Source organism: Jaculus jaculus, chromosome 2 (genome assembly GCF_020740685.1).
Source record: "Jaculus jaculus isolate mJacJac1 chromosome 2, mJacJac1.mat.Y.cur, whole genome shotgun sequence".
Classification (NCBI taxonomy): domain Eukaryota; kingdom Metazoa; phylum Chordata; class Mammalia; order Rodentia; family Dipodidae; genus Jaculus; species Jaculus jaculus.
This window is the reverse complement of record NC_059103.1, coordinates 1,148,025-1,174,148: the sequence shown is the minus strand read 5'-3', so window position 1 is coordinate 1,174,148 and position 26,124 is coordinate 1,148,025. Positions and strand designations below refer to the sequence as shown.

The 26,124-nt window shown below is 54.4% G+C and overlaps 1 protein-coding gene across 4 annotated transcripts; it reads right to left on the bottom strand.

The window, feature by feature from the left end:
• On the bottom strand, nucleotides 1-26,124 carry Amz1 (archaelysin family metallopeptidase 1). 4 transcript variants are annotated; one of them, XM_045143890.1, is made up of 7 exons: nucleotides 26,078-26,124; nucleotides 11,029-11,545; nucleotides 9,306-9,473; nucleotides 4,803-4,931; nucleotides 4,404-4,573; nucleotides 3,882-4,058; nucleotides 1-1,191 (listed from the first exon to the last, which is right to left on the bottom strand). In XM_045143890.1, the coding sequence occupies exons 2-7, from the start codon at nucleotides 11,333-11,335 to the stop codon at nucleotides 634-636; spliced, it is 1,509 nt and encodes a 502-aa protein (XP_044999825.1). In that variant the 5' UTR covers nucleotides 11,336-11,545; nucleotides 26,078-26,124; the 3' UTR covers nucleotides 1-633. The 4 variants fall into 4 exon arrangements, with proteins under 4 accessions (XP_044999825.1, XP_004671383.1, XP_044999826.1 ...); XM_004671326.2 differs by lacking the exon at nucleotides 26,078-26,124 and adding an exon at nucleotides 25,791-25,910; XM_045143891.1 differs by lacking the exon at nucleotides 26,078-26,124 and adding an exon at nucleotides 15,536-15,602.

Below are 26,124 nucleotides of genomic sequence, written 5' to 3'. Positions count from 1 at the left end.
CAAGACAGTACACTGAACCCCCATCACCACCCTGGCCTAACTGGTATGGATGGATACCACAGCCACCTTTGTCAGAAAATGGCCCGGAGAGTGCTACCAAGGTTTGCTCTCACAGTACAGGTGGTCGCCCTGGCAATGAGCAGGAGCCGTGCCCTCCACACCCGCTCCCTGCAGCCTTTGCAGAAAGGGCTGGCCCTGCCAGGCCCATTCTCCACGCTCAGACAGGCCTGTACAGGCCATTCACACCACAGAAAATAACCCTATGTGTGGCCTATGCCAGCTAGAAACAAAACCCCTGATTTAAGGGGGACTCTGTCTTGGACTTCGAAGCCAGGTTGGTAGCCACAAAGCCAGTGCCCCATGGTCACCCGGGGCCCTCACTGTAAATAACTGGAGGAATCAGAGTGGCTTCCCACAGGGAGAAAGCCAGCCCACTGCTACCTCTTGCCTCTCAGCCACAGCTTGTAGGCCATGTGCCATGGGGATTGTGTAGCCAGCTACCCAAAGAGCCCTTTGGCTTCTGGACTAAGTCAGGAGGGTACCCTTGGACACTGGATAACTATGGTCAGTGGCTGTCCTCAGGAGGGACGACAGGAGCTGACTTCTGTGCATTGGGTCATCCATCTTGCTAAGCTAATTCTCTCCCTCCCAACGACAGGGGGAAGACTCAGCCTTAGGGAGTCTGCGTGTGGTCAGCCGCCGCCTCAGGTTGGAGAACTTGTCCCCCAGGACCCTGCAAAGCCCCGCACTGTCCCTGACACAGGGCAAGTCCTTCCTGCGGGACGGCAGCTGCCCTGTGAACATCTCCCACCGGTCCTGGGCATCAACAGCCCTGTCTACTTGGGCCAGCTCCTCCTCAGGCACCTCCCGCTCCAGGGCCCGGACGCATGCAGCCAGCCACCGTCCGTACTCTTCAATGGCCTCCGTGGATGCCCCGAGCTTCAGCTGCACGTCCAAGGCCACCAGGGAACTCAGGCCATCCTCCGGCCCTGGGTCAGGCCCATCAGGGAAGGGATGGCTCCATGCATCCGGGCTGAGGGGCTCAGACAGGCTGGTGACCGGCTCTGAGTCACTTTCGTAGCCCATGCCAGAATCAGTGCTGCAGGGGAGGGTGTCTTCGGATAAGGAAGGCTCCCCAGCCTCATGGCCAGACCACATCCCTGCTGATGCCTGGGTCCAGGCGTGGAGTCTCTGGGGGAGAAAGACATAGGCTGAGATCACCCTGACTAATAACCCGGTAGCTGCTGGGATCACCCTTACACACACACACACACACACACACACACACACCAGGGCCAACATAAGGTTGGTGACACAAGAACCCTGTGCCTGGTGTGTCTGAGGACTGGAGTCCAGGCTGTGACCCACAAAGCTGGGCATCCCAGCTCACAGGAGCCCACTGTTTACAGGAACTTGTCAAGCTCTTCATTAACCCAGCTACTGCTCAGAGTTAAATTACATGAGGGTTGTAACTAAAATTAGAACTTTTGTAAGTCAAGGGGAAGACTCAAAACACTTCCCTCCCTAAATATTCCACTGCAGCTCACTGCTGCTTGCACTGGAATGTTGCCTTTTTGTTGGGGTTTTTGTTGTTGCTTGGTTCTGGTTTTTCAAGGTAAGGTCTTGCTCCAGCCCAGGCTGACCAGGAATTCACTATGCCATCTTAGGCTTGCCTTGAACTCACAGCGATCCTCCTACCTCTGCCTTCCAAGTGCTGGGATTAAAGATGTATACCACCATGCCCGGCTAAAATTCCCTGCCTCAAAAAAAAATTTTTTTAATTTATTTGAGAGAGCACAAAGCAGCCTCTTGCTGCTGCAAACAAATTCCAGATGCATGTTCCACCTTGTGCATCAGCTTTACATGGGCACCAGGAAATCAAACCTGTGTCATCAGGCTTTGCAAGCAAGTGCTTTGAACTACTGAGCTATCTCTCCAGCCCCAGTGATGTTATCTTCATGTACCATGTCAGCATGCTGCAAATGCCAGCTCTGCTCAGTGGCCTGGCCAACAGTGGACAGGGTGAGAGTGCATATGCCATGCATGCTGGCCAATGGCCACATGAATAGCCACTGAGCAGAAACGCTGAGTCAGCTCCAGGCTCCTACCAGACTTCCCCGGGGTTGTCCCAGTGTCACCGCGAGGGAGATCCACGTCTGTATTGCTCTCCTACAACAGCCAGGACGGCCAGAGTCCCAAGTCCACCTCAGAAGGGCTTTGCCACCCCACAGCACCCACCTGACCAGCGTGTGCGGGGGGAGGGGTGTGAAAAGACAAGCAACATGGCCACCTCACAACTGCAAGGTGGCCTGGGGACGACCGACAGGGGCAGGGCTCCAGGAGAGGCAGCAGTGAGCTTATGAGTGTGTGTCCAATGCTTGGCAGACCCCCCTCAGCCCTTCAGCAGAGCGGAGCTGCCTCCCTCCCCACAACTCAGCCTCATGTGGATAAGAGCCACCACCAACCAGCTCCTTCACCCATGTCTGGCCACAGTCGGGGCATCACCCAATGCTGAGGGTCCCACCAGCCACACCATGACAGGCTAGCTTCCATCCTGCCATGCAGTTGAGCCGAAGCTCCACCCTCTGCCTACTAAGTGAGCCCACAGCACCGCCCCCCCCATTAGAATATCTGTCTCTTTGCTCCCAAAGCCACACTTTGGACTTGAAAGGCTCAGCCTATATTTAGGGGCTTCCCAGACCAGCATTACCTCAAGGGAAGCCTGTTCAAATGCAAGTTGGCATCCTAGCCCCAGGTGGGGATGAGAAGGAGCCCACCCCCTCTCCCAGGGGATTCAGATGCAGGTGCAGTCTGAGAGTCCCCTCCCCATCAGCAGCCTCTGGGAGTGGGGGAGAACTTCTCACAACTGTGTGAGCTCAGTCTTACACACAGGCCAGGTGTCACACTGACAGGTCAAAGCACCTTCACTGAAAACTTGATCTAGGGCTGGAGAGATGGCTTAGCAGTTAAGGCGCTTGCCTGCAAAGCCTGAGGACCCATGTTCAACTCTCCAGATCCCATGTAAGCCAGATACACAAAAGTGAGGCAAGCACAAGGTCGCACATGCCCACTAGGTGGTGCAAGTATCTGGAGTTCAATTTCAGTGGCTGAGGCCCTGGTGAGCCAATTCTCTCTCTCTAAAAAAAAAAAAAATGATTAAGAGCTGGGTGTCGTGGTGCACCCTTTTAATCCCAGCACTCGGGTGGTAAAGGTAGGAGGATTGCTGTGAATTCAAGGCCACCCTGAGACTACACAGTGAAATCCAAGTTAGCTTGGGCTATAGTGAGATCCTACCACAGAAAAAACAAAAATAACTAATTAACTAAATTAATAATTTTTTTTAACAAAAACTCTCTCAACAAAGTGGATTTGAAGCAAAATAACTACCTCTTGCCTTTGAACCAAGAACTCTGAACCAAGTTTTTTCCTAAATTTGCAGAGTGGGGCCTGCCATACCATATGCCTACAGCAGAGGGCAGCATCCCCTCACCACCTCAGCCAAGAAAGACACCCCGGCTGCCCTGCAGGCCAACCACCTCGATCTGTCCCCTCCTCATCCCAGGGGAGCACTTCCTCTTGACGCCAGACCCGCATTATCCACAATGCAGCACTGAAGAGGAAAACAGCGCAGGGAGACCTGTGGGAAGGTGTTTTGCATGCACTAGCTCCCCCTCGAGACAGATCTGGACGCTGTCTGCCCCGGCCCTCCTCCACCCACGGCACACTGATGTCACAGCCACCATTCTAGGTGTTTCCTAGTTTGCCGGACACCACCTGCTGCCAGAAAGGCCCCTGCAAGAGCTCAGAGTGACAGTAGGGGCGCCTGCTCTTGAGGGCACTGCGGCCCGTGCCCCTCCCGCTGCCTGCACAACGCCCCTCACCTTGTACCTCTCCACGAGCCTGAAGCCGAGGACGTGCTGCAGCTTCCGCAGACAGATGGGGCAGAGGTCCAGGGGCCGCCTCAGTGCCTCGTCCAGGCTGAGTGCTCCCTGTAAGAGGCAGCGCAGCCAGCGGCAGCTTCCCAAGCCCAGGAGGTGACAGAGCTGGTGGCAGGTGACCTGAGAAAGGAGGGCACCACTGGTGGCCATGTCTCAGCCTTAACACCCTCTAACCCCCCCCCCATTTATAGATTCCTCAAGACATCTAGGCACCCTGGAAACCCTTCTGGGGGCCCAGCACTTTGAGTGAGGTCAGATCACTGGGAGTATGGGCCAAGCACACACACACCACCCCGTTCCTCACTGGGAGCTCACTGAGGCGGGGTTAGGATCCCAACCCTACCAGTTCACAGACATGCTGTCTTTGGTGGAACGCTTGGCATCTCTGAGCCTCGGTTTCCTCACCGTACAGCAAAGATCTCCTCTTAAAACTGGCTGAGTTCCGGCCCCTATACCCGTGCACACCTTACAGCACTGCACCATGCCCAGGGCGCTGAAACACAGGGTCCGGCCTTGGTCCTGCGGCTGGGTCTCAGGGACATCTGCTGCCACCTCTACCACGGTCGGGTCAGGGGCACTGGGCCCCTCTTGCAGGAACTCCCCAGAAAATCGGGCAAAACTGCATACACCCACTTCTGGGGAGAGAGGCCAGGATAAGTTCAGGGGGGGCCTGGGCTCAGGAGGCCACAATGAAATCAGCATACCCTGTAAATGAGTGTGGGCCCCAACTGTGCCTCACCCTCCCACGGGGGCAGGGGGCGGGGGGAAGTACAGGAAGCAGTTATGCCATACTCCTGTACCCCTGGGCCTCAAGGGCCAATGACAACCACCCTCCCAGACAGCCACTGATGGGTCCTGGCTCACCATGCCCTGGGAGGAACTTGCTGAAGGTGAAATGCCAAGCCTCCTGGGGGTACAGGTCCCACAGCGTAAGGCCCAGCACACACAGCGCGTCTCCTGGCTTGTTGTTCTTCAAGAAGGCCAGGATTCCATCTGTGGGACAGGGATTGGGTGCATGGATAAACACTCCCATTCTCCCCCCCAGCCCTCGCTTGGGACCAGCCCCTCCTAAAGCCAGACAAACAACAGTCACATCTAGGGTGAGACCCAAACCACAAAGCAGCCATTATTGACAGTGTGAGGAGCGTGTGCCCTAGCCAGAGTCAGCCCGGGGGATATCCCTTGGGCAAGTTACTTCCCATTCCTCTGTCTCCTCCAGTGGAAGAGCCAATACAGACACAGCAAGCTATCATCACCTGCCACAGCAGAGGACAAGCAACTGATCACTTCCTCCAAAGACACCTACATCCCCATCTCTGGGGTGTGTGAACGTGTTACCTAGGTAGATATCGCTGGGATCACATTACCAGACCTCGTTTTACTTTATATCTCCCCTCGCTGGGGGATTCTAGATAGGAGCTCCACCACTGAGCCACATCCCCAGCCCCTCATTGAGGGATTCTAGGCAGGAGCTCTACCACTGAGCCACACCCCAGCCGCTCACTGGGGGATTCTAGAAAGGAGCTCTACCACTGAGCCACTCCCCAGCCCCTCACTGGGGGATTCTAGAAAGGAGCTCTACCACTGAGCGACACCTCCCAGCCCCTCACTGGGGGATTCTAGGCAGGAGCTCTATCACTGAGCCACACCCCCAGCCCCTCACTGGGGGATTCTAGGCAGGAGCTCTACCACTGAGCCACACCCAGCCCTCACTGGGGGATTCTAGGCAGGAGCTCTACCACTGAGCCACACCCCAGCCCCTCACTGGGGGATTCTAGGCAGGAGCTCTACCACTGAGCCACACCCCAGCCCTCACTGGGGGATTCTAGGCAGGAGCTCTACCACTGAGCCACACCCCAGCCCTCACTGGGGGATTCTAGAAAGGAGCTCTACCACTGAGCCACACCCCAGCCCCTCACTGGGGGATTCTAGGCAGGAGCTCTACCACTGAGCCACACCCCAGCCCTCACTGGGGGATTCTAGGCAGGAGCTCTACCACTGAGCCACACCCCAGCCCTCACTGGGGGATTCTAGGCAGGAGCTCTACCACTGAGCCACACCCCAGCCCTCACTGGGGGATTCTAGGCAGGAGCTCTACCACTGAGCCACACCCCAGCCCTCACTGGGGGATTCTAGAAAGGAGCTCTACCACTGAGCCACACCCCAGCCCCTCACTGGGGGATTCTAGGCAGGAGCTCTATCACTGAGCCACACCCCCAGCCCCTCACTGGGGGATTCTAGGCAGGAGCTCTACCACTGAGCCACACCCCAGCCCTCACTGGGGGATTCTAGGCAGGAGCTCTACCACTGAGCCACACCCCAGCCCTCACTGGGGGATTCTAGGCAGGAGCTCTACCACTGAGCCACGCCCCAGCCCCTCACTGGGGGATTCTAGGCAGGAGCTCTACCACTGAGCCACACCCCAGCCCTCACTGGGGGATTCTAGGCAGGAGCTCTACCACTGAGCCACACCCCAGCCCTCACTGGGGGATTCTAGGCAGGAGCTCTACCACTGAGCCACGCCCCAGCCCCTCACTGGGGGATTCTAGGCAGGAGCTCTACCACTGAGCCACACCCCAGCCCTCACTGGGGGATTCTAGGCAGGAGCTCTACCACTGAGCCACAACCCCAGCCCCTCACTGGGGGCTTCTAGGCAGGAGCTCTACCACTGAGCCACGCCCCAGCCCCTCACTGGGGGATTCTAGGCAGGAGCTCTACCACTGAGCCACACCCCAGCCCTCACTGGGGGATTCTAGGCAGGAGCTCTATCACTGAGCCACAACCCCAGCCCCTCACTGGGGGCTTCTAGGCAGGAGCTCTACCACTGAGCCACAACCCCAGCCCCTCACTGGGGGCTTCTAGGCAGGAGCTCTACCACTGAGCCACACCACAGCCCCTCACTGGGGGAGTACATGCAAGCACTGTACCACTGAGCTACATTACCAGACCTCGTTTTACCTTATATTTCATTTTGAGACAGGTTCTCACTACATGGCCCAAGCAGAACTTGAACTGGTGATCTAGTACCATGAGTCAGTCTGTTCCCAAGGCAGAAAGTGAACCCTAGAGATATCACTCTCCTCTGCCTAACACTCTACTGTTCCATACTCTGCATGGGATGAAAACTGCACCCAAGGGTCACAGAAAAGCATTGTGTCTTTGTCCGAGACAGGTCCCAGCATCCAGAAAAAGAAAATCTTCCTACAGAGAAAAAATATCCCACCAGGCATGGTGGTGCACGCCTTTAATCCCAGCACTTGGGCAGCAGAGGTAGGAGGATTGCTGTGAGTTTGAGGGCACCCTGAGACTACACAGGGAATTTGAGGTCAGCCTGGGCTTGAGTGAGACCCTATCTCAAAAAACCAAACCAGGTGGAGCACGGTAGCACACACCTTTAATCCCAGCACTCTGGAGGCAGAGGTAGGAGGATCGCCATGAGTTGGAGGTCACCCTAAGACTACATAGTGGATTCCAGGTCAGCCTGGATTAGAGTGAAACCCTATCTTGGAATCTCCCCCCACCCAAAAAAAAAGAGGGCTGGAAAGATGGCTTAGTGGTTAAGGCGCATGCCTGCAAAGCTTAAGGACCTCAGTTTGATTCTCCAGGTCCCACATAAGCCAGATACACTTGGTGGCGTGAGCATCTGGCATTCGTTTGCAATGGATAGAGGCCCTTGTGCGCTCATTCTCACTCCCCCTGTCTCTCCCTCTCTCTGTCTTGAATAAATAAATAAGTAAATAAATTAAAAAAAAAAAAAGAAAAGAAAAGAAAAAGTCAAGGCATCCAGGAAGACCACAAGACGGATTCAGTAGCAATAAGGAATCTGGCCGAGGACCTGTGGACAGTGGGATCAGACCCTATGCAGCAGCTATGTCTGGGGATGTGACACTCAACTTCTCTAAGGTGATGCTACGGCTTTGAGGACTACAGAGCCAGGAAACATCATGCTGAAACGAGGAGCTTAACACACGGCCGCGAGCGCCTCAACCGCAGCCACGGAGTCAGGACAGCGTGGGGAGGCACACTGGCGGCCCGGATGGCCAAGTACGAAAAGTCAGAGGAAAGAGACACAGTGAACTGAACTCAGATTGTCCAACCGCAGCCCTAGAAGAATGCGCCGAGGGTCAAAGCCACATGTGAAGGAAAACTGAGGCTGTCACAGAACTATGACCAGTGCTGATCCCCTCAACCCAGACCTGACAAACAGCAGAGCCCTTCTGAGGACTGCCCAGGTCTTCTCTCTGCCTTCAGCCTTTGTGGCTGGCCTCATACGTCAGCAGCCAACAAGGATGGGGTGAAGCAGAGTGAGGGGGCAGGAGTCCGCTGGACAAGCCCATAAAAGTCTTTGCAGCTGGGTGTGGAGGTGCACGTCTTTAATCCCAGCACTCGAGGCTTCTCTGAGGCTACATAGTGGTGGGGGGAGCTAAGAGCCTAGGTGTTGCTGAGTGGTTTTCAAAGGGGACGCCTTACCTGTTCTGCCAGCTTCAGAACATTCCAGAGACCCTGAGTTATGTGCTCATAGCCAAAGACTTCTGGATGGGAAAGGAACCCTTTGCTCCCCTCTAAAAGGCAGGGAATTGATGTACCCCTCCAAAAAGAACAAAGGCTCTTTCCTTCCAATTTTTCCTTTCTGAAGTCTTTTTTGTTGTTGTTGTTTTTGGGTTTTTTTTTTTTGGTTTTTCGAGGTAGGGTCTCACTCTGGTCCAGGCTGACTTGGAATTAACTCTGTCATCTCAGGGTGGCCTTGAATTCATGGCAATCCTCCTACCTCTGCCTCCCGAGTGCTGGGATTAAAGGCGTGCGCCACCACGCCCGGCTTGTTGTTTTTATTTATTTATTTGAGAGCGACAGACAGAGAGAGAATAGGCGCACCAGGGCCTTCAGCCATTGCAAACGAACTCCAGACGCGTGCGCCCCTTGTGCATCTGGCTAACATGGGTCCTGGAGATTCGAGCCTGGAACCAGGGTCCTTAGGCTTCACAGGCAAGTGCTTAACTGCTAAGCCATCTCTTCAGCCCCTGAAAGTCTTTTTTAACTGTTTGTTTTTGGAGGTAGCCCAGGCTGACCCGGAATTCACTATGTAGTCTCAGGGTGGCCTCAAACTCACAGCGATCCTCATACCTCTGCCTCCCCAGTACTGGGATTAAAGGTGTGTGCCACCATGCCCAGCTATTTTTATTTTTTGAGGTAGTTAGTCTCTCTAGTCCAGGCTGACCTGGAACTCGCTATGTAGTCTCAAGGAGGCCTCGAATTCACAGCAATCTCCTCTTACCTCTGCCTCTGGAGTGCTGATCTTAAAGGCATGATCCACCAGGCCCGGCTCTAGGAAAATCCTTTAGCATGTAATGGAGCCCTAGACTGACTTACCTGTGTGGAGCTGGAGCCTGTCAGAGTCCCGTCTGGGCCGCGAGGAACAGTGGATGGACGTGGCGGTCACTGAGGGTAGGCACTTGACCCGCAGGCCCAGGAAGAAGGCCTCGGCACAGCTCCGCAGGTGGTCCAGCAGGGGGCATCCTGCCAGCCCCTCGCTCAAATCTGTAGATTAAAGAAGCCCATGGCCTCATCCCCACCATGCAGCTGGGCGACAAAGCCAGCGCCCACAAGGGCAGGAGCCACTGTGGTGTGTGGTTGCAGAGGGGCAGAAAGCACTAAATAAGCTGAGCAGCTGAGGACAACTGGCTGGTGTGGCCAACAGGTCACTGAGCTGCAAACACCCCAGCCTGGCTGAAGTGGAGGGGTGCCAGTTGGCAGGAATGAGCTAGGGCTTTCCTAGGGCAGGGAGCAGGCACTGGGAAGAGGGACATGAGCCTGCATCTCATGCTGCATGGACAGGACAGAGTCTCAGGGTAGAGACGGTGAGGGAGAGACAGCAGAGTGCCCCACACCAAGAGCTTGCACTTCGGGGCAAGAGGACAAGGGGAGAGGAGTGGGTCCTAAGCAGCAGACAGAGGCCGGCAGGGAACCCAGGCTGGCTGCCAAGGTGCCAACCTCAGGGACAGGCGACCTCAGAATTTCAACAATGTCTTGCCCTCCACTCCAAAGCCAAAAAGCCGCACATGCCGTGTAAAGCTTTCCTGCCAAAGGAGCCCATCTGCGCTTGGTTTACTGAGAGAATGAGCATCACCCCACCTCTGCCCCCTTCCTCCTCCCCTTCCTAGCACCTGGCTAAATTGTTCTCCCCCCTCACCCTCTTTTCTTTTTAAGGTAGGGTTTCTCTCTATCTCCAGCTGACCTAGAATTCACTGTGGAGTCTCAGGGGGCCTCCAACTCACAGCGGTCCTCCTGCTTCTGCCTCCTGAGTGCTGGGATTAAGGGCGTGCGCCACCACGCCCAGCTGAGCTGCGCTCTTGCCCTCCGTCTCCCAAAGTCTGCCTGATAAAGAGCCCCAGAGGACAGTGGCCACACTGAGGGTTCTCAAGTCTCCACCAAGCCCCAAGCCACAGTTTTCCAAGACAGCATAGGGTTCAGGTAAACCTGCCTTAAAACCCTGCCTCTACCAGGGATCATCTTTGCCAACAGGCAGGCTCAGGGCTTCTCCCAACCTCAGCTTCTGCTGGGACAATGGGTTCACCCCAAACGCAGCATCCCATCGACCTGTAACAACCCAGCCCGAGCCCTGAAGTAGCATGGGTCATGACACGTGTGACCACACATCACATCTACACGGGCAGTACCTATGGAGTAGGCTTTCTGGCTAATGACACAGATGAGATCACCCAAAATAAACATAGGCTGAGCTGGAGAGGTGGTTTAGAGGTTAAGGCACTTGCCTGGGAAGCCAAAGGACCCATGTTTGACTACAGATCCCACATAAGCTGGGTGCACAAAAGTGAGTCAAGCACAAGTTAGCACATGTCCACTAGGTGGCACAAGCATATGGAGTTCTCTCTTAGTGGCTGAGGCCTTGGTGTGCCATTTCTCTCTTTCTCTCTCTCTCTTTCTAAAAATAAAAAATATTTATAAAATAAACAGGCCACCCTGCCCCCCCCTGAATTCCCAGCACGCCCCAAGACTTCTCTTCCATGACCTGCTCGGGGGTGCTCCCTGCTGGTCCCCAGGAGCCCTGATGGCTCCAGCCCAGCTCCCATACCTATGGGCTGCAGGTAAATGTGCTTCCTGGAGGCCAGGCTGTGCTTCCGGAGTTGCAGGGAGGCATGGAAGGTCTCAAAGTCCTCGGGGGCCTCGGGGCAGCTCAGGAGCCAGTCGAAGGCTGAGTAGATGGACAGTGAGCTGAAGAGGGACCTCTGCGGGTTGTACGCCTCGGCCAGGAAGAGCTTCTCAGCCGGGGAGAACGCCGAGGCATAGAGCTGCTGCAAGGCGGCTTTGCGGGAGATTAGAGCATCCTTCAGTACTCGGGGGCCGAAGCTGAACTCCTGGGCTGGTTTACACTGCAGCATGGTGTCTGCGTGGCACCTGGCCACTCCCTGGAGCTCCTGTGGCAGCCCATGAATTTCCCAGAGGACAGCCACAGTCTCTTCCAAAACCTTCCTTAGGGATGATGGGAGCAACCACCAGGGGTTCCCAGCAGGTGAACGTCTGCCAACTCTGCCTGGCACTGGACCTCCTCAGTAAGGGGAGGCACGGGCACCTCCAGGCCTGCTGATGCCCTGTGGAGGACACACAGGGTGTCATCATCACTGCTAAGCAAACACAGGGAAGGCGGGTGGGGGCGGCTTCCAAGCTGGTATCAGAATGGCCCTGTCTGTACCAGGACACAGAACTCCCTTAGCCAGGGCTGGGATCACTAGTTATCTTCCCCCCCTGCTGGCAAGCTGGGTCCTCCACTGTGCCAAAGGTATGTTCCCAGGGGGGCTCTACAAGGCCCCAGCTCTGCACCAAATCCACACCCTCCGATAGAAGGGACATGTAGCCATGCCTTTAATCCCAGCACTCCGGAGGCAGAGGTAGGAGGATCACTATGGGTTCGAGGCCATCCTGAGAATACATAGTGAATTCCAGGTCAGCCTGAGCCAGAGTGAGACCCTGCCTTGAAAAACCAAAAAAAAAAAAAGAAGAAGAAGAAGAAGAAGAAGAAGAAGAGGAGGAGGAAGAAGGGACTTGTGACCAAATCCTCACCCTCTGGGCCAGACCCTGCAAGGTTAGAGGAAAAAGCATACCCCTTCACCCCTCACCTGAGACCCTCCCAGCTCCTCCTCCCAAAACACAAACTTCCTGATGGGAGCCCTGCATGTCTCCAGAGCACATGCTTGGGTGAGGAAAGCAACTGAAAACAGCTCTGGGCCCCAGATTTCCAGGGCACACAGGAGTAGACGTACCTGCCAACCACTACAAGCCAGAACTGAGGAGGGAGCAAAGGCTCTGGACCGCTGGGCCAGCGGTGGGGGAAGGGCACAAGGCAAGCAGAGAGGCTGCAGGCCGATCTGAGCCACCCCCACCCCATCCCGTGAGCAAGAAGCCATGACCACCAGCACATGGTGCGTTCATCAGCATGTGCTTGGATCTGACCACAGGCTGCTTGGGGTCCCCCTATGCATCTCGGTGCAGAGGTGCACATCAGCTGGCAACACCCGCCACCTTCCCTACCGACAGCCCAGTTAGCTCCCAGAGGGAAGGAGGTGCCCGGCCCTAAAGACTTTGTGGGCCGGTGAGCACCTGACTCTTTGTGTATCTCACCAATCTATTTTTGTTTCTGGACTCCAGTCACACCACCCGCTCATGGGCCCTTCCACAGACCTGCTCACAAACACACCTCAAGATGGAGCCCAGGAGCCTCATCAGTAACCAGACAATTAACCCTCAATGTTAGAACTAACTCAGAAGATTGGTGTGTTACTGGTTGTCGTGTTTTGTTGGCACTCTTGGTAATGAAACTCAGGGTCTTGTGTATGCTAGGCAGGAGCTCTACCACTAAGCCACACCCCAGCCCCTCACTGGGGATTCTAGGCAGGGGCTCTACCACAGAGCCACACCCCCAGCCCCTCACTGTGGGATTCTGGGCAGGAGCTCTACCACTGAGCCCCTCACTGGGGAAGACTAAGCTGCTGAGCCATGTTCCACCCCTAGATCACCCATTCTGTATCTGAGAATAACTTCTATCATTCCTCTGGAGCAGCTTTGACCCTTCAAGCCCACAAGCTCTGCCTCACCTGCAGAGGAGCAAAGCAGCAAGACCCTGACGTTCACAGATTCCTAGAACATCTGATCAACAACCACCCCCACCCCCGCCATCTGCCATTCTGAAGAATCCTTAAGATCTTTTTTCTGGAAATAGTCTTGCATAGCCCAGGTTGCCTTCAAACTCCCTATGTATCAGAGGATGACCTTGAACTGAACAACCAGCCTCTACCTGCCAAGTGTTGGGGTTACAGGCAGACACAACCACACCCAGTTTATGTGGCATTGAGGATCAAACCCAGGGTGTCATGCATGCTAGACTGGCTAGTACACTCACTGAGCTCGATGCCCAGCCTAGTGTGGACTGGAGGTTGATATGACAGGGTCTGGGGTGGGTACTAAAGTTAGCAAGTCCCTCGTGTGCTCCACGAATTCTTCCCCCCGGGATCTGGATACATGTGTATACATGCAGACAGCATCTCCTCACAGGAAGCTCATGTGGTCACGTTAGGGGAAGTCCTCAGTGGCTGTTTAAGTCCTACTGCCCTGCAGATCATATACACACAAGACCACCTCACATGTGAAGCCTGAAGCTGGCAGCCGGGGCACCCACAGACACAAGAAGAGCAGCAGTGAGGTGCCCATGCCCCCTCCCAATCATCACCGCAGTCATGGGAAATTCTCCTGAACACCCCCCCAAAAAGCAGGCCCCTTGTTATCTGGGTTTGTTACATCTGTGGGCCTCACACCCCAATCATCTTTTTTTTTTTTTTTTTGGTTTTTTGAGGTAGGGTTTCACTCTTCCCCAAGCTGACCTGGAACTCACTATGTTGTCTCAGGGTGGCCTCAAACTCATGGCGATCCTCCTACCTCTTCCTCCTGAGTGAAGGTGTGTGCCACCACACCCGGCATCGCCCCTTCATCTTGATGAAGATGGGTCGTGGAGCCAGGTCTGGGACTCCGCCCATGTCCCACAGGCCTCACAGTCCTGTGGGGAAACTGAGGCTCAGAGACGCTCACTTGGCCATGGTCACATGGGAGGTGGAAGGGCCTGTTTTCCACACCTTGTCCCACGTTGGATCCAGATGCCTAGCCGTCTAGATAGAAACCCTCTGACAAGGAGCAGAGGGTGAGTTATGTCGCCCCTCCACAGCAGGGGCTTTTTTTTGCGCAATTGCTGTCAGTACCACAGCTAAGTAGCAGGTTTCCCCTGCCAGCCTCTGTTTTGCCCAAAGCTTGGGAAGGGCACCAGTCCTTGTCTGTTCCCTTGCCCAGGAAGATTTGTCACTCAAAGCAGGACCAGCCGGATGGGGCAGGTAATCAAGATGAGGCAACTCAACCCTGACCAGTCTTTTTCCCTCCTTTTCTTTTTTTGTTTTTTTTTGTTTGTTTGTTTTCTTTTAATGTTTTTGGTTTTTACAAGGTAGGGTCTCACTGTAGCCCAGGCTGACCTGGAATTCACTATGTCGTCTCAGGGTGGCCTCGAACCTACAGTGATCCTCCTACCTCTGTCTCCTGAGTGCTGAGAATTAAAGGCGTGCGCCACCACACCTGGCCTCTCTTTAAGTTTCATTTCAAAACAGATTCCCTCACTGTAAGTAGCTCAGGCTGGCCTTGAACACAGAGCGATTCTCCTGCCTCCGCCTAGGATGACAGGCAGGCATCAGCACACAACCAGCTCTTTCTCCCTGAGGTGCCATCACAGATGCTCAACCCTTGGGCAAGAATCACGCTCTGATGCTTGTTAGGCTAAGACATTTTGCAAAACATCTCCGGCAGCTGCAACGCTATTCATTAGCTGCAGGGCAGATTTTCAGGGCTGCTTACACAGCCCCAGACACGGAAGATGGCCAGGATTTGAGGCAGAGAGGTGTTTTCAACTGATTGCAGGGTCCTGGGCCTCCATATAGATCCTACCCTCACTGTAAGCCCCGCACACTTCACTCAGCTTTCTTTCCAGGCAGGGGAGGACCCACAGCGCTGGACTTCAAACCCTGGCTGGTGGGTGAAGTCTCCTGGTTTTGTGACCAGCTTTTGGATTGACAGGTGGCCCTACTTTTTTTTTTGAGGGAGTCTCATGGGTCCCCTGGATCACTCAGGGCCCCTCCACCACTCAGGCTAGGCGAGGAGCCGGGGTGGCACTGGGAGTCACTGCGCCTCGCCAAGAACAAGCCACAAGAGCAGGCACGACCCCCCAGCCAGGGAAAGCTTTCTTGGACACACTGGCCCGGGACTCTCCCACTGCCTGCGAAGGTGACAATATCGCCCGAGCCCGGGGAAGCGCATGGCAGGGGGTGGGGGCTTCCTTGCCCTTGGAGGAGCCAGCTCGGAGTCGTCCTAAGCCTGATGCCCAGAAGGACACTATGTCCAACCCTGGTCCCCAGGCTCCTCCGGCCCGTGCCCGAGTGCGCCCTGAGCGTCCCCGCGCTCAGCAGAGCGCCCACCGCCACCCGGACGTCCTCGGGGCTTGCGCTGGCCAAGGACCCCAGGCTACGGCTTCGGGTCCCCTCGTGCCCCCTTACCTCGCAGCCCCGCGCGCTCCCGATCCGCCCCGGAGCAACGAGGGCCACTGAGACCCGAGAGGTCCCCGAGTGACGTCAGCACGCGGGGCTGGGACGGGGCGGGGAGCAGGGTTGCTGCGCCACGCCCTCCCCGGGGCCAGGCTCCTTGTGGTTAAAGGTGCTTGTGTACAAAGCCCGGCAGCCCAGGTTCAAGTCCCCAATCACCCGCATAAAGACAGATGGGAATTCGTTAGCAGCTGCAACAGACCCTGACGCACGGAAGTGCAAATGAATAAACCAAAAACAAAATTGGGGCGGGCGTGGTGGCTTTAATCCCAGCATTCCGGAGGCAAAGTTAGGAAGAGGATCGCTGTGAGTTCGAGTCCCAACCTGGGACTACAGAGTGACTTACAGGCCAGGTTGGGCTAGAATGAGAATCTACCTCGAAAAATAAATAAATAAATAAATAAATAAATAAATAAATAAATAAATAAATAAAAAGTACTTGCATGCAAAGCCTGACCGCCTGGGTGTGACTCCCCAGTGTCCACATAAAGGCATATGCACAAAGTGGTGCATACATCTGGAGTTCCTTTGCAGTGGCAGGAGGCCCTGGTGTACCCCATACTTTCTCTTGGTCTTGTCAAGCCTATATATATGTTTGGTTTTTCCAGGTGGCTCTACCTTTAGTCCAGGTGGACCTGGAACTCACTATGTATCCCCAGGCTGGCCTCAACTCACAATGATCCTCCTACCTCAAACTCCTAAGTACTGGCATTTAAAGGCGTGTGCAACCATGCATGATTTAACCACCCAGATGTATTGTCTATCTATTAATTATTTATTTGTGTGCTTGGGTTTTTTTTTTAATTTTTATTTATTTATTTATTTATTTTTGGTTTTTCAATATAGAGTCTCGCTCTAGCTGACCTGGAATTCACTATGTAGTCTCAGGGTGGCCTTGAACTCACGGCAATCCTCCTACCTCTGCCTACCAAGTGCTGGGATTAAAGGTGTCCACCACCACACTGGGCTCCAGACACTGTATTATTAAGGCTTCCAGAACATTCTCTCACCACAGTTTCCTAACAAGCCTGTTTGTCCCCATTTTGCTGATGAAAAACTGGGAGAAAGGCAGTAAGAGCAATAGACTGTCAGGCCAGAAGCAGAGCTTAGGGGCCACCCAACCTCATCAGGCCTTTGTGCGCTTGTACCTCTTCTGGAACATTGTTCTCCAAATGTATGGCCTTGTTTAGGTTCCAGAAGGTCACTCGACCTCCCCGGGCATTCCCAGATGGTGGCTACTTTGGGGACATGTCCTCCTCACTCCCTGTCCCTCCTAAGGTATTCAAAGTCCCCACAGCAATGTCCAAAACGAGGCCAGAGGAGAGCAAGCGTTCAGATACGTAATGGCTCAGCACAGGCTCATGTAACCCACCAAAGTGGGGGGGCATTTCACTTCACCCTTCTGGGGCTGTTTAGTTACTTGATGAATACACACGGATGCTACCACGACTGGGGGACTGGTAGGAAGGCTCTGTTGGGGTCAAATGCCGCCCTGAGTACAAGAGGGTAAGGCTGTGTTTAGGGTCACATTGTTCCTGAGTTGTGCTCTTAAGACTAACCATCCAGAATGTTAGTGCGGAAGACCTTGCTGAGGGAGGGAATCGGGGAGCTGCTGAGCAAGAGTGCCCCAAAGGCCACCCCACAAGGGCTTGGGCACACTCTGATAGTGGAGTCGCCTTTCCTCCTCCCCAAGGTCTGCCAAACCTCAGCATTTGCTGAGAGAAGGACCAGGAGCCCACGAGCTGGGCCGTGAGGACCTGCCCCGCCAGACCATCCTCTGTGAGCCCGGCTTCCAGGGAGTAAGCACAGGGGAGGGCAGACGATGGCCTGCAGGCTTTGAATCTGGCCCAGCCAGGATCTGGGTTTCCCAAACCAGAGCAGGGTCTAGCCACATGGATGTGTGGGTGGGTAGGGGAACATCAGGACTGCGGGGGAAAGGGAGGCCTCAGGACAGTCCTGGGGGCATGAAGGAGGGCCAGAGCCCAGGCCCATCTCACCCGGGGCCTAGGCTGGGGGAGCCTGGTGTAGGGAAGCCATTGGACGAGGGCCTGTCTGGCAGCAGGAGCACGAGGAGCTCTCGGAGCCCCAACATCCTGGGCCCTTGGGACGAACTGGCCTGGGATGGACTGTTCGTCTCACCGTGTGCTTTCTCACCCGCTGAGCCGAGGGGAAGACGGCCCACAAGACCAGGCCAGAAGCACCCTGGGTCAGGGGATCTCACATGACCTGTGAGCCTCTAGGCTCAGGTCGTTCAGGCCCTTTCCCCTTTAGGCTGCAGGTGACACCACTAAGGCATGAAGAAAGAGCCAGAAGGAAAGAAGAGTGGCCTGCTCTCTCCACCAGAGCCAGGGGGGGTCTCTCACAGGCCACAGGGTGTATGTGGGCTCTGTGCCCGTCACACTGTCACTGTAACCTTGAATAATTGCGTGTGTGAGCCAAACCCAAACCCAAGAAATATCTTTTTTTTTTTTTTGTCATTCGTTTTTTTTTTTTTTTTTTTTCATTCGTTTGTTTTTTCAAGGTAGGGTCTTGCTGTAGCCCAGGCTGACCTGGAATTCACTATGGAGTCTCAGGCTGGCCTCGAACTCACGGCAATCCTCCTACCTCTGCCTCCCTAGTGCTGGGATTAAAAGCGTGCGCCACCACGCCTGTCCCAAGTAATATCTCTAGGAAGGAAATCAACCTGCTAGTATGGGGAGAGGAGGGAGCCCCAGATCCACCATCACCCAACCTACAGCCTGCTTCCTCACACCTGATGGCAATAGTTAGCACTGCTCTGTGTCAGCAACAGTTGGGGAGTGGCATGGATACAAGCACTGGACAGCACCCCTAGGATCCTGGTGGCCAGGAAGAACCTAGTTGTGACCTGCTTACCAAGTCAGACCTCTGGGTTGAGGGTGTCTGTTTCCCAGGTGAGCCTCCCCAGTGTGCCAATCATGTATTTGGCGGGTGAGAGTCCCTCCTTTCTGGCTTGACCCCCTCTCACATACACTTGCCAGCTAACAGGAAGGCTTAGTCCCCACCTTACCCGATGTCACCAAGGGTCAGGCCAGCTGAGCAGGTTGGCTGGAGTGTGGGGCAGTATGTGGGGGAAACTTAATGCTTGCAACAAGTGAGCGCTGCCTTCCCTGGCCTCTGACTCCAATGTCCAGCTTTCACAGCCGCTCAGTGGCCTCTTGTTTGTGCCCACAGCTGAGAGCCATGAGGTTGGCTTTCAGCTGCCCCCAGCTGCGGGTGCACCCTGGTCCCCTGCCAGCTTACCGCCAAAGTGAAAAGGACTCCTAGTGCAGAACCAAGCATGTGCCCAGCACTTGTGGCGAGGGTTGGATTATCTCTACAGTTAATATATTTTATTTTTGTCTTTCAATTGAGACCTCCCTATGCAACCCAGGCTGGCCCCAAACCCCTGATCCTCCTGCCTCAGCCTCCTGAGTGTGGGGATCACAGGTGTGCCCCACCATGCCTGCACTGTTGCTCCAGCTCAACCCCTCTGCCTTTCTTCAAGCTGAGCTTCCCCCCACTGGAAACCTGTAGGAGAAGGGGTTCCTTTGCACTGGGGGATGCCAGCCTCCCAGGCCCTTGGCAATCAACCCACCCACCCCTGCCTCATTCCACAGAACACTCCCCCACCATGCACTCAGCAGCACCCCCATGCATGGCTAAGGGATGTGTCACCACCATCCCCACACTGCAGAGGAATTTTCCTGAGGCCTTAAGAAATGATGATTCAACAGCAAAAATCCACTGTAGAAAATGTGGGGGATTTCTGAACAAGCAAACAAAAAGACCACAGCCATTCAAGCATCAGGAAGTTCCTTGCCTCATTTCTTGTCAGGATCACTTCTGATATATTTAAATTATTTAATTTATTTACTTATTTGAGAGAGAGAGAGAGGGCAGGAGGGAGAATGGATGAGCGTCAGGGCCTCCCGCCACTGCAAACGAACTCCAGACTCATGCACACCTTGTGCATCTGGCTTATGTGGGTTCTAGAGAACTGAACTTGGATCCTTAGGCTATGCAGGCAAGTGCCTTAACCACTAAGCCATCTCTCCAGCCCTTTTGTAAAAAAAATATTTTTTAATGTTTTTCCCTCCACATTAAAAAACATGGGAAAGAGATTCTACACAGTCCACTCTGCTGTTGGCTGTTTCCTGCCTGCTAACCTTTATTATTATTATTATTATTATTATTATTATTATTATTATTATTATTTGGTTTTTTGAGGCTGACCTGGAATTCACTATGTAGTCTCAGGGTGGCCTTGAACTCAGCCATCCTCCTACCTCTGCCTCCTGAGTTCTGGGATTAAAGGCATGTGCCACCATGCCAGCTCCTTGCTAACCTTTTTCAGGTGTCAATCTGTAGCAGCGGTGGCCTTAAAGCCACTTTTCCTTCCTCCACTCAAGTGTTGGCATTACAGGCCTGCGCCACCACACTGGCTCAAAATTCCACACTTTTGTTATGCATTTATTTATTTTTAAAATATTTTGTTTCTTTTTTTTTAAATTTTTTTTATTTATTTATTTGAGAGCAACAGACACAGAGAGAAAGACAGATAGAGGGAGAGAGAATGGGCGCGCCAGGGCTTCCAGCCTCTGCAAACGAACTCCAGACGCATGCGCCCCCTTGTGCATCTGGCTAACGTGGGACCTGGGGAACCGAGCCTCGAACCGAGGTCCTTAGGCTTCACAGGCAAGTGCTTAACCGCTAAGCCATCTCTCCAGCCCATTTTGTTTCTTTATTTGAGAGGAGAGAGAGAGAGAGAAGCAGATAGAGACAGAAAGGATGGGTATGCCAGGGCCTCCAGTCTCTGCAAACGAATTCCAGATGCATGCATCACCATTTATTATTATTTTTTTCTTTCTTTCTTTTTTGTTTTTTTGAGGTAAGGTCTTGCTCTAGCCCAGGCTGACATAGAATTCACTATGTAGTCTCAGGGTGGCCTTGAACTCATGGCGCTCTTCCTACCTCTGCCTCCCGAGTGCTGGGATTAAAGGCATGTGCCACCATGCCCGGCACGCATCACTATTTGTATTTGCATCTGGCTTTAATGTGGATACTGGGGAATCAAACCTGGGTACTTTGGCTTTTGCCAGCAAGTGCCTTCACTGCTAAGCCATCTCTCCAGCCAAGTACTTTTTTTTTAATTTTTATTTTGGTTTTTCGAGATAGCGTCTCATTCTAGCCCAGCCTGACCTGGAATTCACTCCATAGTCTCGGGCTGTCCTAGAGCTCGCGGTAATCCGCCTACATCTGGCACACGAGTGCTGGGATTAAAGACGTGCGCTACCGTGCTTGGCTTTGGTTTTGTTTTTTTGAGACAGGGTCTCAGTAGCCTCAGACTACATAGCCTAGGATGCCCTTGCCCCTCTGATCGCCCTACCTCCACTTTCTGAGTGCTGGAATTACAGTGTGCTCTTCCATGCCTGGTGTGTGCAGTGCCGGGAATTGAACCGAGGGCTTCATGCATGCTAGGCAAGCCCTCTGAGCCACGTCCCCAGCCAACCGTCCTGTCAGACAGGAAGTAGCAGCCGTGTGAACAGAGGCAGACGGAGCAGTAGGGCCACAAACATCCAGAAGAAGCAAGAAGGATGTTTCCCAGAGCCCTTGGAGGGAGTACAGCCTACCCTGGCCCTTGGTCTTGGGGGTCCAGCCCCAGAAGTGCCAATACCCTCGTGCTGCTGTGCGCCAACCAGTTATAAGAGCCTCCAGAAACTCACTCTGTTTGGAAAACCAAGTTGTTGTAAGAATTACAGGAAACTGTGCCTACATTCTTGGTAGAGTAGAACTGCCATTCACTTTGCATATTTTAAAAAATATTTTATGTATTTATTTGAGAAAGAGACAGAGATACAGAAATAGGCAGGTAGAGGGAGAGAGAATGGGCGCGCCAGGGCCTCCAGCCACTGCAAACAAACTCCAGACGCGTGCACCCCCTTGTGCATCTGGCTTACGTGGGTCCTGGGGAGTCAAACCTAGGTCCTTAGGCTTTGCAGGCAAGTGCCTTAACTGCTAAGCCATCTCTCCAGCCCTGAAGATTAAAAAAAAATTATTTACTTACTTACTTGACAGATAAAAAGGGGGAAAGAGAATGAATAGGCGTGCCAGGGCCTCCAGCCACGCAAAAACGAATTCCAGATGTGTTGCGCCCCCTTGTGCATGTGGCTAACATGGGTCCTGGGGAATCAAACCTGGGTCCTTAGACATTGCAGGCAAAAACACCTTAACCGCTAAGCCATGCCTTCAGCCCTAGAGCTACCATTCATGTAGCAGATAGGTGCTGGGCTGCATGGTGGCTCCCTGACCTCTGTGCATGCCAGCCCTGGTGGCTTCCCTCCCTTCAGCCCCAGGTGCCATGCTAGTACACCAGAGAAGGGCAACAGAGAAAGATGGGCCTGAGGACAGCTTTGGTGGGCTTCTGCTTGGCAGATGAGCCAGCAATACACCTAGGTCAAAGGATGAGAGAGAGAGAGAGAGGAGAGAGAGAATAAGCAAAGGTCTGACAGCCAGAAAGTGGTGGCGTCTTTGGGCAAATGGAACAGGGGTGGACCTGGAGAACAGGCTACAGACGAGGCGATGTCACAGATGGGAGCTGAGAGGGGAAGGGGACATCAAGGGTCCAGAAGGGCTCCCACTGCCTTGCAGCAGGAGGGGGAGGGGCAAGTGATCTTCAGAGAACAGTGATGGTGTAGACGCAGGGAAGGGCCTCTGATGCTTGCAAGACACAGGGGCTGCTTAAAGGGGGCAGGAGAGCAACATCAAGGCCTACCCTAAATCGGGAGCAGGGAGGGGGGTCCTGTCCATGTCTCAGTTTCCCCAGGCCTCCCCTAAATCACCAGCTCATGCAGCTGCCCCTGGAAGGTGCATCCACTCTACTGGATGTTTCAGAGGCAGCCATTATTACCCAAGGGTCTAGCCAGGGTCAGTTGGTCCCAGGGACCCCAGCCCTCTGGAGTTCCAGTCCCCACCTCGTCCTAGGGAAGCTGGAGTACCCTTCTCAGGCCTGTGAGGGGAAGAGACACCCCTGAGAGCGCATGCAGCATCTTGCTGTCGTAGTGGGGGGTTGCAGGGCTCTCAGGCAGATCCAGCCGTCCTGGCTGGTGGCCCAGCTGCCTGCTCGCAGCCTGTGAGGCTGCCCTGTGAGCAGACCGATTAATATTCACGCTGAGTCCCTAGCCCTGAAAGCCCTTGTCAGCACCCCCCCCCCCCACAGCCATCAGAGTTGGGGAGAGGGTTCCATGCAAACTAACCTCTCAACTTACAGGGACGGCCTTTACACTGCTGGGCACAGCCAGTGGGCTGTCACCAGCCATAGGATGATGGAAAGGGCATCCCAGGATAGGCCAAGGCCCCCAGGCATTCAGGGAAGACTCTATCCAAATGTCTCTTTGTTCCTCTCTCTCTCCCCACCCCCATCTCACCATCTATTTATCTCTTCCCAGGTCTGGCTCTCTCTGTCATGCCTAAGTGCAGCCAGGGGCAGGGATAATGCCAACCTGTTGTTTCTCAAGTGTAAAAAGAAGTCCTCGGGTTGGAGAGATAGCTCAGCGGTCAAGGTGCTTGCATGCGAAGTCTAATGATCTGGGTTCGATTCCCCAGTACTCACATAAAGCCAAATGCACAAAGTGGTGCATGAATCTGGAGTTCGTTTGCAGTGTCTAGAGGCCTAGGGACATCCATTCTGCTCTCTCTGCTTGCAAAAATATAACTATTTTTTAAAAAGAGGCCGGAGTGATGGCTTAGTGGTTAAGTGCTTGCCTGTGAAGCCTAAGGACCCTGGTTCAAGGCTCGATTCCCCAGGACCCATGTAAGCCAGATGCACAAGGTGCAGCATGCATCTGGAGCATGTTTGCAGTGGCTAGAGGCCCTGATGTGCCCATTCTCTTTCTCTCTCTCTCTGTTGCTCTCAAATAAATAAATAAAGTTAAAAATATTTTTTTTTTAAAAAAAGAAAAAGAATGGGCTGGAGGGATGGCTTAGTGGTTAAGGTGTTTACCTGCAAGGCCAAAAGACCCAAGACCCACGTTAGCCAGATGCCCAAGGGCGTGCACACATCTGGAGTTCCTTTGCAGTGGCAGGAGACCCCCAGCGCGCCCATTCTCTCACTCTCTCTCCTTCTTTCTCTGTCAAATAAATAAATAAAAATTTTTAAAAAATGAAAAAAGAAGAAAGAAGAAGAAGGGCTGGGTAGATGGCTTAGTGGTTAAAGCACTTGCCTGTGAAGCCTAAGGACCTAGGTTCAATTCCCCAGTAACCATATAAAACCAGATGCCAAGGTGGCGTATGTGTCTGGAGTTCGTTTGCAGTGACTGGAGGTCCTGGAGTGCCTACTCTCTCTGTCTGCCTCTTCCTCTCTGACAGTCTCTCTCTCTATTAAATAAATAAAATAATTTTTAAAACAGAAAAATACTGGTCAGACATGTGGGAGGGTCCTCATGCAGGTTCCCTATGCCCACCCCACACCCTGCAACATCTGCCCCTGTCAGAGTTCACCGTCTCTCAGGACAGACTGGAGATGGTCCCACAGCCCCTGCACTGGGACCCCAACAACAACAATGGCAACCTCTCCTCACATACCCAGAGTGGGATGTGGGCTTCCTTACTCATTGCAGGGCCACATCTCACATCCGTGGCTGGGTGGGGCAGGGCGGTACTGGCCTGAACTGAGTCTCACACCGCTAGAGGGCTGACGGAGCCTATCTGCTTGCCCTTACGGCACTCTGAGAGAGGTTGTTAGGCTATAGGATCCCAGTTGGTTGGCGCCATCAGCACCTCCTAGCCTTCTGACCGTGTGGCAGCCCCACCCTCACATGCCCTTCCCTTACCTATGGCGCTCGTGGGCATGCCCAAGGCTCTGTACGTTCTACCTTACCCAGGCCGCCCACCCACGGCCACAGCCAGGAAGATGGCCAGGCTCTTTCTTTACCCATTTGTAGGCAGGGAGGGATAATCCAAGGACACACAGAGTCCAGCCTCAGTGGACACTGGGGAGTGGACCCCCAGGGTAGTGGGGAAACTAGGGCCCTGGTCATGCTGAGCCCTTCAGCACAAGGCCCAACTGCTTTGCTTGTTTGTTTTGTTTTTCTAGGTAGAGTCTCGCTGTAGCCCAGGCTAACCTGGAATTCACTATGGAGTCTCAGGGTGGCCTTGAACTCACAGTGGTCCTCCTACCTTTGACTCTCCAGTGCTGGGGTTAAAGGTGTGCGCCACCACGCCTGATCCAGCTGCTTCTTCCAGGCAGGCAGCCCCTGGCTAGCTTGCCTTCCAACCAGGGTACAGGTGATGCCGGAAGAGGGGTTCCCAGTGCAACCAGGGTCGACTGAAGTGTCAAAGACACCTCAAACCAGCGCTTCCACAGTCCACACACCCACAGCCTGGCAGGTCCCTACCTCCTTCAAGGTACACACGTCTGCCCAGCCAGAAGACCTTGGAACTAGGCAGGGAATTGGTTTGCTCGCAACACACCCAGGTTCTGAAGCCCCAAGATGAACTAGGTGCCTGCAGGGTGAGGTCTCTGAGGCCGGCCCATCACACACCTGGCCTGGCTGCAAGGGAGACTCGGCAGTGCAGGTGGTAGGGGGGCACCATGCTGTCCCTGGAGCCTGGAGAAGCAGTCCCCCCGGGAACGCCTGCGCACCTGAACCCACTCCCAGAGTATGTCCCAACTCAGAAGCCATGTGCCCACAGTCACCCAGGAGCATTCAGTCAACCTCCGGATGTTCTCCAAGCTACCCAGTCCCTGGCAGCCCTGCCTCCCTGCACTCCCTCCGTGCACACAGCAAGCCCTTCTGGTCTTGTCCCCAAGCCACCAAGGCCAAGGCCACCTGGCCCACCACAGTCCACCTTCGCCAGCTCCACGTGGCCCAGGCATGTGCCCTCTCACTCCACTTCCCACTTTTGGGGTTCTCTGCCTAGAAGATTCTCCTCTCCTGGTACCTGCACCCCCCACCATTTGGTAAGGTGAACATCCTAAAGCCAGGCGAGGCCTCAGCCTTGTACAGGCCTCCTCACTGCCACTCCTGGCGGCCTCCAATTTCTCACCACTCCCCTTGGCCTCCAAGCCTTTGCCCAAGGCTGTGCCATCAGCCCAGAGCCCTGGCCTTCTCCACTGGCTGGTGCACTCCCAGCCCACGTACAGGCTTCAGGCTCGTCAGGTGCCTCCTCCAGGAAGCCCTCCCGTCATGCACTTCCACAGATGCACCATTACCTGGGCAACGGCTGGCTTCGGCATGTGGCTAGAGGCAGGGACAAGGACAGCGGTCACCACGTTCTGGTCACAGCACAGTGGCCAGCCTGTGGTGAGCACATCACTGTCACTCGTTGATTCCCATCTCTGCGCACACCCAGCACCCTGCCACACAGAATCCCCCACAACACACAACATGCATGGCGCCCTCGGCTGACGGTGAATGCCCGCTCAGACCAGCTCTGACACACACCTCCCAGGCTGCCCACGTGCCCACCCGTGCATACCCAGAACCTTCCCTCACTCACCACACGCGCCACACACAGCCAGGCGTGTTCACTCACGCCACTCTGGG